Source organism: Erythrolamprus reginae, chromosome 1 (genome assembly GCF_031021105.1).
Source record: "Erythrolamprus reginae isolate rEryReg1 chromosome 1, rEryReg1.hap1, whole genome shotgun sequence".
NCBI lineage: Eukaryota > Metazoa > Chordata > Lepidosauria > Squamata > Dipsadidae > Erythrolamprus > Erythrolamprus reginae.
In genome coordinates, this window is record NC_091950.1 from 41,291,787 (window position 1) to 41,304,643 (window position 12,857).

The 12,857-nt window shown below is 44.5% G+C and overlaps 1 protein-coding gene across 2 annotated transcripts in view; it reads right to left on the bottom strand.

Annotated features, from left to right (window-relative positions):
* Positions 1–7,492: 7,492 nt before the first annotated feature.
* Positions 7,493–12,857, bottom strand: part of SIX1 (SIX homeobox 1) — an 8,581-nt gene continuing 3,216 nt past the window's right edge. For both annotated transcript variants that reach the window (XM_070733204.1, XM_070733213.1), the window contains exon 2: positions 7,493–8,986. In XM_070733204.1, coding sequence (XP_070589305.1) covers positions 8,692–8,986 — 295 coding nt within the window. In that variant the 3' untranslated portion in view covers positions 7,493–8,691. The remainder of the gene's footprint in view (positions 8,987–12,857) is intronic.

Genomic DNA, 12,857 nt, shown 5'->3' on the forward strand with positions numbered 1-12,857 from the left:
AATAAATAAATAAATAAATAAATAAATAAAGTTTGACTTTATCAAAGGAATAGAGATAGCATTTTACTTATAAAGTGAAATATCCCATCAGCATTATTTGATCTACTAATCTAGTCATTTTATCAGGAAGGAAGGAAGGAAGGAAAGGATAGGAAGGAAAGGATAGGAAGGAAAGGATAGGAAGGAAGGGAGGAGGGAGGGAGGGAGGGAAGGAAGGAAAGGATAGGAAGGAAAGAGGGAGGGAAGGAAGGAAGGAAGGGAGGAGGGAGGAAAGGGAGGGAGGGAAGGAAGGAAGGAAGGAAAAGAAAAATAATAAGATTTGTTTGGCTTGATCAGTTTTTACAAACCCATCCTATGATGATATTTTGGTCTACAGTTGCCTGGATTGACCTTTTTATAATTATTTTTTTTAAAGAATGGAGCAACATTAGATTTAACTGGTTCATTTATTCGTCATTCATGTTTATAATGGTGGAAATGTTATCACCATGACATTGTTTTTGATGGGCTTGATCCAACCCAAAGTTAAGCCTTTAATTATTTTCCACAAATTCCAAAAGCAAACTATTTAAACATTTTAAATTTTCAAACTGGAAGAAATCAATCTACATTTTAAAATGGGGAAAGTGAAGAGATAAAATAATTCCCTATTACGGAAAGGGTTTCATGCTGTTGCAGAAGCCTAGCAAAGAAGTTGGAGATTCTGAGAAGAGGTTCTCCTCCTCCTCCTCCTCCTTTCTTTCATCTGTTCCTCACCATTTCTTCCGCCTCCCAAGAGGGGACAATATTCGCCCAACTGCCTTTGGTAGAAATTCAACACGGCTGTAATTACTCCCCTCCCCTCCTCCCACCTACCCACTCACTCACCCCCACCAAACAAAAAAACCTTCACTCCGACTCTCAGCGAAGGCGACTTAATCCTCCGGGCCCCTCCCTGGGGGAGAACCAAGTGCTGCTGCCTGGGAAGGGTCCATCCAGGTCAGGGGTCCCCAAACTTAGCAACTTTTAAGACTTTCAGAAAGTGCAGAAGGGAGCAACCAGGATGATCAGGGGACTGGAGAATTTAACAAGAGCAGCTGCAGGAACTGGGCATGGTCAGTCTTGCAAAGGGAAGGACCAAAGGAGACACGATAGCAGTCTTCCAATACTTGAGGGGCTACTATGGAGGTCAGGCTGTTTTCCAAGGCACTAGAAGCCAAACGGGGAATAGCTGGATGGAAGCTGACCAAGGAGAGATTCAACCTGGAAATAAGGAGGAACTTTCTGATGGTCAGAGCGACCAACCAGTGGAACAGCTTGCCACTATGCTGGCTGGAGAATTCTGGGAGCTGGAAGCCCACAAGTTTTGATGTTTGCCAAGTTTGAAGACCTCTGCTCCAGCTCTTTGCATGGGGGGTCAAGGTGGGAAAAAGGATTGTTGGTGGAAGAAGCCAAAACTGGTTCCTCTATGAGGGAAGACAAAGACAAGTTTTCCATATGTTTTTTAAAGGAGGGTTAGGGTTGGTTTTAATTTCTATTGCTTGCTTCGAAGTAAAACCCAGCTGAGTGTACACCCTCCTCCTCCTCTTCTTCTTCTTCCTCTTCCTCCTTCTCTTCCTCCTCCGCCTCTTCGTCTCCTTCTCCTTCCTCTTCTTTACCTTCCTCCTCCTCTTCCTCTTCCTGCTCTGCCTCTCTTTCTCCTCCTACTTCCTCCTCCTCCTCTTCCTCTTCTTCCCCTTCTTCTTCCCCTTCCTCTTCTTCTTCTGTCCTGTTTCTGCTTCGCTTGGATTCTCGGAGGCTCCATTCCGGCGGGCCTCCATGATTGCCCCCCAATCCTTATTCCAAGCGAGGAAACCCCAAAGTCTATCTCCTTTCCCCGCAGCGGCTCTTCCTTCCGCAGCCGAAGCCGCGAGGGCAAAGCGGAGCAGCCACTAGATAAACAAGGGCTTAATGATGCAAAACGCTAACAGGGGAGACGCGGATCATTAGCCCCGAGCAGAAGCGGAGGCGGACCAGAGCTCCAGCCGGGGCTGCGACGGCGAGCTTGGCTGGGGAATCGGGGCTCTCGGGGAGGGCTTCGGGCCCCGGCCGGAGGGGAAAGTTGGCCGGAGGGGCGATTGGGCCGAAGGGATGCCGAACGGGGGCCGTCCTGAGTCGGGGGAGGAGAAGGACGGGGAGGGGCAGAGGAGTGTGGGACCCGGGGAAGCGGGCGGCGAGGCGGCGACCCTCTTTAGGAAGGCGCCGGGAAGAAAGGAAGCTCCACACCTGGAAGAGAATGCGTTTCTGAGCCGGGCGTCCCCAGAGAGCCTCTGGCTAGGATTCTCCAGGTCCAGCCTTTGGACGGGATTCAGGCCCTGCGGGAAGGCAGTTGCTGGAGTCCTGTGTGCAAGGGTGGGTGGGTGGGAGATCCAGGATCCCAAATGTAGAGTCAGGGAAGCTCCCCCCCCCCCGCAAAAAAATCCTACAGAAAAAAAGACCAATAGATAACGCCATGAAATTTGGAAGCCTTTCTATTCCTTTCCTCCAAGGCCTGAAGGCGGGAGAGAGGAGAGAGAGAGAGAGAAAGAGAAAAGAGAGAGAGAAAAGAGGGAGGGAAGGAAGGAAGAGAAAGAAAGAAAGAGGAAAGAGAGAGAAAGCAGGAAAGCAGGAAAGAAAGGAGAGGAGAGAGAAAGAAAGAAAAAGAAAAGACAAAACAGAGAGAAAGAGAGAAAGGAGACAGAAAGAGTGAAAAAGAAGAGAGAGAGAAAAAGAGGGGAGGGATAGAAAGAGAAAAAAAGAGGTGAGAGAGAGAAAGAGAGAAAGAAAGAAAGAAAAAGAGGAGAGGAAGAAAGAGAGAAAGAGAAAGAAAAAAGAAAAGAAAGAATCGAGAGAGAAAGACAGAGGAAAAACAGAGAAAGGGAGGAGAAAGAAAGAGAGAGGAAAGGGAAAGAAAGAGCAAGAAAGAGAGGCGAGAGAAAGAAAGAAAGAAATGCAGGGAAAGGAGAAAGGAAGAGGGGCAATTCAAAGGATCTCTCCCCCTGGGGCTTTCCAGGCCCTGAATAAAACTCCATCACTGCACCTTCTCAAAATAACTTAGATGTTCAAGCAATTTCAGAGCATTTATTCTGAAGTAAAACATGGCTTGGTTTATGCTGCAAAATTATCCCCTCCCTCCTTCCCTCCCTCCTCCCACATGCACACACAAACAACAATTTGCACCTGGCTCTACTGAAGAGCCTATGGTTCAGTTGAGGGCTGTGCCACAAGAGATGGCCCCTTGGGACTGGCCCCAGAGCTACCTTAGGTCACAAGCTGTTCAGCAACCCATTTCGGAAGAAGAACCTATCACAGTGATGGCGAACCTTTTTTTCCTCAGATGCCGAAAGAGATGCCCACACCCATAATTCAATGCCTGGGGAGGGTGAAAACAGCTTCCCTTGCCTCCTGGAGGCCCTCTGGAGGCCAGAAACAGCCTGTTTCCCAAGTTCTGGTGGGCCCAGTAGGCTCGTGTTTCACCCTCCTCAGGCTCCAAAGCAGAGGTCTTCAAACTTGGCAAGTTTAAGACTTGTGGACTTCAACTCCCAGAGTTCTCCAGCCAGCATAGCTGGCTGGAGAACTCTAGGAGTTGAAGTCCACAAGTCTTAAACTTGCCAAGTTTGAAGACCTCTGCTCCAAAGGCTTCCCTGGAGCCAAGGGAGGGCAAAAACGACTTTCCCCATCTCCCCGTAGGCTACCTGTAAGCCAAAAATCAGCTGCCTGGCACACACATGCATGTTGGAGCTGAGCTAGGGCAACGGCTCGCATGCCAGCAGATATGGCTCCGCGTGTCACCTGTGGAACCCCTGCAATAGGTTCGCCATCACTGGCCTATCAGATGTGGAGCTCCTCCTCTGGCTGAAGAGGTTAGCTTGAACTTTGAGAAGAGGGCGTTGTTGGAGTCTCAGTTCCTCTAACTTGGCTCAAAGAAGAGCTCAAATGAGAAATGTGCCTCCAAGTGAAGGGCCAAAGTCTCCCCTACAGATGCTCCATATGTTCCAGGCAAGATGCTAAGCTACCATTTTGAAACCAGTTGGTTGTTCAAGCCATCGCACTCTGCTCCAGGTACTGTAATGGCTGGGTTGGACTGATGAAGCAGCCAAAACCAAACTAAAGACACTGAGTTCCAGCCAGGAAGCCTCCCTGCTCTGTTGGAAGCAGTCCTGGCAGGGCTGTTGTGGTGGAGAAGAGGAAACAAGGCCTTTCTGAGGATCCTCCCTCCACCCAGGTGAGGAGTTCTACCCAGGAGCTTGGCTTAAGAACATCAGAAGAGCCATGCTGAATCAGGCCAAAGCCCATCGAGTCCAGCATTCTGTGTCACACAGTGGCCCACAGCGGTCCATGGGGATCTTGAGCAGAAAGAGAAGGCAAGACCCTCCCTTTCCCTTGACCCCCAACAAGTGGTACCCAAGGGAATCCTGCCTGCCTCAACCAACATAGAGGCAGCACTTGGACATCTGTTTCAATAACCACCGATACACTTGGCATCCATGAATCTTATCTTAGTAAGAAATTTACCTTAGCAAGCCAAGGAAATCTCAGGAGAGGGAAACTATAAGGCTACAGACAACCTATGACCTTTATTTCCATTGAATTTTTTTTAAAAAAAACGATTGTTCCTCTACTGCAGTGCTTCTCAACCAGTGGGGTGGCCCCTCTGGGGAGGGGTATGGAGTAATGCCAGTGGGGGCACATGACCCAGGGGAATGTGGTTTTTTTTTGCTGCAGGCAGTAGGGGTTTTTTGCACCGAACAATAGCACACAACACAGAGCAGGAGATATGAAGTGCAGATAACAAACCCTTAAGGGACACCATGGATAAATATTTAGCAGGGATGAAAAGAAAGGAGGAGAGAGATGGAGATAATGAGACAAACGTAAGTCTCCCAAAAGCTAAGATGAGGAAATATGATGAAGCGTATGTAGCGCTTGGCTTCACTGTGACTACGGTGGGAGACGAGGAAAGACCGGTATGTTTACTGTGTCTAAGAATGTTGGCAGCTGACAACATGAAGCCAAATAAATTAAGGTGTCACTTAAACACATTACACTCCAATCATGCCAATAAGTCGCTTGAGTTTTTTTCAGTAAAAACGTGCCAAATATTACAAACAATTATCCCAGCAGAGAGTTGTGGGGGGGGCAAAATATTTTCTTCTTCCTGGGGGGGCGCAACAGAAACTAATTGAGAAGCACTGCTCGAGTGGGTGCTTACTAGGAAGAATGTTGCATTGCCATCCTTCAGTCTCGAAAGACCATGGTATCATGCACTGGAAGAATGTATCAACATGCTAAACCAAGGTTTGGAAAATAAAACAGGACTAAGTGAATTCCCACAACACCAAATTATAGTTAAGTTCCAAGTACAGAGTATTATCCTAAACAAACACATAGTGTGTGGATAGGTCAGTTCAGTGCCTTAGTTTGTCGACTTAAATGTCCATAATGGGGGGCTTGTTATGCAGTATCAGAACTGCCCTTCTGCTAAATGGCCAATTTAGCCATTTAGCTTCTGTTTGGCCAAATAAAATATTCTAATTCTCCCCCCATTAAGAGCAGCAAAAAATGGCAATGCACATAATATTCCAGTTACTATATGTAATATGAATTCCGTATTAAGCCAGTGCCATTATTAGGTCAACTGGAGGTTTACAAAATGGTGTTCCTATTTCAGGACCGTCTTCATCAAACAGGATAAACAAACAGAAGAAATCACCATGAAGTCCAGGTGCAGCTAAGACGGTAACCTGCCACAGACATGGACCAAACACCAACCTCATTTTCTCTGCTTGCACCTTTTAAAACGGTGTTTCCCAACCTTGGCAACTTGAAGATATTTGGACTTCAACTCCCAGAATTCCCCAGCCAGCATTTGCTGTCTGGGGAATTCTGGGAGTTGAAGTCCAGATATCTTCAAGTTGCCAAGGTTGGGAAACACTGCTTTAAAGTATACTGTCTAATAAACAGGGAATTCAAAAACGTGCATGTTTTGTAAGCTCTATTTGTCCACCCACCCCAAAAAGGGGTATGCTTATTCCCTCTGAATAAAAGTTAATTTGTCTTAAATGTGGAAGAAAAAGAAGTTCTCAAAACAATCCTGGACACTTTTGCTTGGAGAAGAGACTGACTACTTAAAACAGGGGTGTCAAACTCAAGGCCCCAGGAGCTGGCCAGCAAAGTGCTTAGATCTGGCCCTTGAGACCATCCTGGGAATAGCAAAGGACTGGACAGCAGTGCTTCTGCCAGCAAAAACGGGCTCCTGAGTTTTGTTTTCACTGACAGAGGATTGCAGGAGGCTGTTGCATTCAAAAACTGAGCTTGGGAGCTTATTTTCACCAGCAGAGCACTCCGCCCAATTCAGGCACACCTGATATGAGTGACATCTAGCTGGCCAGTGGCCATGTCCACCCTGGCCACACACACCCTACCTCCCCACCAAGGTCAAACACAACACTGATGTGACCCTCAATGAAATTGAGTTTGACACCCTTGACTTAGGACAGTGATGGCGAACCTATGACACACGTGTCAGCACTGACACGCGTAGCCATTTTAGGTGACACGCGGCCGCCGGAGAAACAGGGAGCTTTAGGGAGTGCAATTGCAACCGCAATTATTATTATTATTATTTTTCCTCTCCCCTTAATTAAGAGGCCGGGCGATTTTCGCCCGGCCGATATTTGCGATGGCTGGGAGGGGCAAGAACACCGCCTCCCAGCTGGGCGCACCTGCGCAGAATGCAGGCTCACCCACACGCTGCCTTTGGCAGCACAAGCATGCCTGTCCGGTCGGGGGAAGTTGTTTTAGTTTTAATAGTAATAAAGTTTGGTTTTGTTTTATTATTAATTTCTTTTAATAAAAAAGAAGGGATTTATTATTTATTTATATTTATATTTATTTATTTGTTTGTTTATCTACCTATCTACAAAATACCAACCTTCAATTGAAGATTTAGCCAATGAAATTCAGCAACAAAAAAGTCACTAAATCAGTGATGGCGAACCTGTGGCAGTCCAGCTGGACTGCCACAGGTTCGCCATCGCTGGAAGAATTCCCCCTCCCCCTCACTTATCTTAGTTCATGGCACCCCACACAAGTTAAATAACAGCAAGACCAACAAAAGAAACCAACTGACAGATTAACAAAGAAGTCACTAAGTAGGTAAGTTAAATAATTATGCATATTTGTTATTTAAACTATAAATATCACAAAATTATGTTTTGTTCTCAAGGTGACACACCACCCGAGTTATGCTCAGTTTTTTGGCGAATTTTGACACACCAAGCTCAAAAGGTTGCCCATCACTGACTTAGGAAGTCTTATCTGCAAGTACTTCTGTACAAGGCCTCCACTGAAACATGGGGATATTCCTCTGGAGTAAATAAATTTAGCCCCCAACTTGAATGGCTTTTAGGCATAGAAAGAGTAGCAGGAGGGGGCAGGGGAGAGCAGAGAATACACATCGACTATTATCCAGCTATAAATAACATTGAGAGTCTTTATCAGTCTTATCAAGTTTAATTTAGATTTCCGTGGGTACAAGAAATCTGGAAATGAAAGCACATGCTACTAGCGGTAATCAAATTGCCAGTTGATTTTTTCCCCCAAGCCAAACTATATGGGAAAAGGACGAAGAGAGACAGACAGAAATAAAACCTAGAAAAAGAGTCTGGATTATGAAAGATGTCCAGGTAAGTGGAACAACTTTTGTTGTTGTTGCTATTATAAAAAAAAATCACACAGATTCATTTCAAAAATTCACTGTAAACAGAAAAATCACTGACATGAAATTACTCTCATAAAATTTTAATCTAACAAAGGGCTCACACCTCTGCATTAAGACATAGGCACTTAACATTCTTCAGCTAATACTGCATCATTTCTCCTGTTTTCTTTTAAGCTACTTCAAAATATTTTCAGAAATCTAAAAGGGATCCAAAAAAGGGGAGAAAATGTAAACTTAATTTGCCCTCTCCAAATCTCTCTTTTAGAATTAATTTTTGGTACTTTATACCCTCTCTTTATTCACCCCCAAATTCAAGCCAAGGTAACTACCCACCACCACCTATTAAAATATATCACTAAGTCCTTAATGGAAAATAAGGGCCCCTTCCTCTATGAGCTGCCTTACAAGCCCCATTTAGTGTAAAACCTCTGAGTAAGCATGCCTGGATTTTGCTTTCTCAGTTTCACTTACTTTAATGGGCCTTATTTTTTGAAAAAAGGATGCTTAGGCTTCTGCTATAAAATATTTGCCTTCTTTTCCTCTATGGAAACAAAAGAAAAGACAGGACGGCGGTCCAAGTTAAAATCCACAGTGCTTAAACCTCTCTTTGAAAGGGATGGGATCTAAGTGCTTAAACGGGTCTTGGTGATGCTCTCCGTTCCTTTTAAATAAAATGCAACAACCGGTCATTCCAACTCAGGACAGATGAAGTAAATGGAAAAGGATGCAATGGAGGGACGACATCCATTGCATTGAAGGCTGGATGTCCTCTCTTTGTTTGGCTACCCAATACGATGGTTTCGCAAGAGAGGTGTTGCATAAAGAGAAATGGAAACCGGGAGGATTTTTAAAAGCGGATTTTTAAAAGGCATTTGGGGGGGGGAACCGGAGGGTTGTGGGGAGAGGGGAGGAAAAAAACGTATGACACAGTTTCCTTATTTACAAGCCCCACCTTCCGTGGGGGGGCAAACTCATGAGCCCAGGTCCACCAAGCTGGAAGTGAGTGGGCCTAGGAGGGATTCTTGCAGCTGATGTTGGTGAGGCTGGAGGCTGTGGGCTGACTGGGAGGCCGTTAAGCCCGTCAAGGAATAGCTGGAGTTCCTGGCATGGCTCAGGTTGCCCTGGAGCAGGAGAATGGAGTTCTGATCTGGACTTTGGGGAGGCGAAAACTCCTCTTCGGAACTGGAGATGAGTGGCTTGGCCCCATCCAGCGGAGACAGCTGGTTCTGTTTGTTGGTAGATGCATTGTTGTTTTCAGTGTTTTCTCTGGGAAGGGAGGGGGAGAAAGGAGAAATTAGTCACAACTCCAAACTGGTTACCACATGGAGTGGGGAGGAGGAAGAGTTATCCCAGAAAAGCCTTTCCCAACCACGAACTCTCTAGGGGTCCTCAAACTTGATAATTTTAAGCGTTGTGAACTTTATAATCGCCCTTTTATAATCCAGATTGCAATAGACATTCTGGGTTTATACCAGTGGTTCCCAACCTTTTTTAGGCTACGCCCCACCCAAGTATCTCTAAAATCCTGATGCCCCCCCCATGACGTATAATGTTTACTATTCAAAAAGTGAACTGTAGACATGCAGAGGAAGCCTAAAAGGCCACTAACTTGGTTTAAACAAGGCTCCAGTTGCCCCCATTAAAAAACAAATTGCCTCCCTGTGGGGCATGGGTCCCACATTTGGAACCACTGGTTTATATCATATTTCAGAGCTATGCTGGCTAGAGAATTCTGGGAGTTGAAGTTCACAAGTCTTAAAGTTGCCAAGTTTGGGCACTCTTGATTTAGATAGTTGGGTGCTACACGTCCCAGAATTCCTGGTAAGATGCCAACACATCTGAAGGGTCACAGATTCGGGAAGACTGGTCTGAATGCATATTGGCACCTTCTCCATAGAACAAGGGGAATAAAAATCCACCAATGTCCCGTGAATGTAATGCTGAGATCCCTGCGAAATTTCAGCCCTAGGCAATATAAACCCTTTGGATGGAATTTTCCTGCTATACTTGTAAAAAGTCTCTTTCCTTAAAAATATATTTTATGCATAGAAACCCCCAACAACTTTAGATAGGATAACTTTAGACACCACAATACATTTTTATTTCCTCCAAGACACTTCTCTCCCCACTCGTCCCCACCCTCCTTACTTGCAAAGAAACATACATAGAATTCTTGCAGTACATATAAATAGAATAATAGAGTTGGAAGGGACCTTGGAGGTCTTCTAGTCTAACTCCCTGCCCAAGCAGGAAACCCCTCAGAGAAATGGTTGTCCCATGTCTTCTTAAAAACCTCCAGTGTTGGAGCACCCAAAACTGTTGGGGACAAGTTGTTCCATTCCTTAATTGTTCTAACCTTAGGTAAGGAATTGAGCCATTTCCTTCTGTGATTCACACCAAATAAAGTTATTTTGCGTTCATTGGGACTTGCTGTCATACAAAAACACTGAAGGAACGTGTTTAGAAAAGTAATATGAGCCAAGGGTATACCTTTTGAAAATGTCCCTAAAATCCCAGGTTTCTCTTTAATTGAGTCCCTTGGGAATGGGTGGCATACAAATGTAATAAATAAACTCTTCTATTGGGAAATGAATGTTCCTGAAATTGGAGAATTTTAATGATAGAATTTATCGTTTAATTAATCTAATTGCCATATTGCTATTAGCACTAATTAGAGTTTAATTAGTATGATGACACCGATTATTTCATTATCTTGGGGATGGGAAGAGGAAGTGGCTCCAGTCTATGAGAAGAAAACATGAAAGTTGTCTTGAACACCAAGCAAAACTTGCTAAAGCCTTGAGTCACTTTCTCTGAGATTCTAAAAGCAGCTGTTTTGGGAAGGAAACCCTACTGAAGGAACAGGAATGGCTTTAAAACTATTTGCAGTTGAATTAAAAACAGGGTAAGGGAAGCGAAAGGGACTGCCTTCTGCTGCACGAATCCCAGCGACCAGTTAGGTCCCAGTTAGGACCAAACAATGTCGCTTGGCGGGACCCAGAGGAAGAGCCTTCTCTGTGGCTGCCCCGACCCTCTGGAACCAACTCCCCCCAGAGATTAGAATTGCCCCCACCCTCCTTGCCTTTCGTAAGCTGCTTAAAACCCATCTCTGCCGCCAGGCATGGGGGAACTAAGAGACACTTTCCCCCAGGCCTTCACAATTGTATGTATGGTATGTTTGTATGTATGATTGGTTTTTATATAATGGGTTTTTAACTGTTTTTTTTTTTAGTATTGGATTTTGTTGTACTGTTTTACTGCTGTTGTTAGCCGCCCCGAGTCTGCGGAGAGGGGCGGCATACAAATCCAATAAATAATAAAATAATAATAATAATAATAATAATAATAATAATAATAATAATAATAATAATAATAATAAAAGGGGGGAAGGAAGGCAAAGAAAATGTTTTTGAAATACAGAAATTATATGAAGGCAATCCTAGGAAATAACCATCTGTCAAAAAAACCCAAAACCCACCCCAATTGAAAATCCCCACCTATGGCTCCAGCCTCAGCCTCTTGCAGGGCAATGGGTCTAGACATAAGTCCTGCTGGTATCTTATTTCCAGATAATTGATCACAGAGTTGAAATCACTAGGAGACATAACTAGCAAATTCCTCGATTAAGATTAAGACGACTTTTATGGTGGTGTAACCCATGTAGTGTTCTGTTATAAAATAATGGTAAATATTTTATTTTAAAAAAAATGTTATTAACTTTTTTTTAAAAAAATAGAATGCTAGGAAAGAAAATTTAGAGCCATGCCTGCCATTATACACTGCTCAACAAAATAAATAAAGGGAACACTTAAACAACACAATATAACTGCAAGTAAATCAAACTTCTGTGAAATCAAACTGTCCACTTAGGAAGCAACACTGGTTGACAATTTCACATGCTGCTGTGCACATTCAACTTTGTACAGAACAAAGTATTCAATGAGAATATTTCATTTATTCAGATCTAGGATGTGTTATTTGAATGTTCCCTTTATTTTCTTTTCAGTAGTATATTTTGAACCCCCTAAAGTTTTCCTGGGGGAGAAGAAAAATCCCTCTTCCAGGTTAAGAAGTGACTTCCAAGGAAAACATCTCAGAAAGGGCAACTCTTCTCCATCCCGAAGTCTAAATCAGGGATGGAAATCTCTCCCTCTCTTTCTTTCTTTTTGCAAGCCGAACCAAGAAGAAAAAAGCCTCAATTGCCTGAACTAACCGGATCCGAGGCATCCGAATGAGCTTAGATCTGAGATCTAATTATGCCTTCGGGCGCCACAAACACTCCTCATTTTAAACGGGTATTTGGTGGTGGGGCGGCGGAGGAAGGACTTAGCCAGCTGAAGTCGGCGCCCCCCAAACGGCAGGAGTGAGTATCGTGGGTCCTGAAAACTTGATCTTACAACTTTGAGAAAGTTAATTGCGGTGAAGAGGGCGGGTGGTGGTGGTGAGGAAATCGCCCTTTATAATCCAGGTCGCAATAGACATTCTGGGTTTATACCATCTCGCTCAGGGGTCCTCAAACTTGGCAACTTTTAAGACTTTTAAGAACGTGCAGAAGAAAGCAATCAGGATGATTAGGGAACTGGAGATTATAAAATACGAAGAGCGGTTGCAGGAACTGAGCTTAGCCAGTCTGGACCAGGGGAGACATGGTAACAGTCTTCCAAAACTTTAGGGGCTGCCACACAGAGGAGGGGGTCAGGCTGTTTTTCCAAGGCACCAGAAGGCCAGACGAGGAACAACGGATGGAAGCTGACCAAGGAGAGATTCAACCTGGAAATAAAGAGGAACTTTCTGACAATGAGAACGATCAACCAGTGGAACGGCCTGACAGTGGAGGTTGTGAACGCCCCAATATTTGAGACTTTCAAAGGTAGACTGGACTGCCATTTGTCCGAAATGGTATAGGGGGGCTTGGGGCTTGGACTAGATGACCTACAGGGTCCCTTCCAACTCTAATAATAATCTAAATTATTTGTGGACCTCAATTCCAGCTATGCTGGCTGGAGAACTCTGGGAATTAATACCTCCAAGTTCTTAAAATTTTCAAGTTTGAGGACTTCTGAACGTTTAGTTGGAAAGCACCCCCATTGCATTCTTCAGGTTACTTTCAAACTCCGCGGGGAGAGTACTCCCCCCC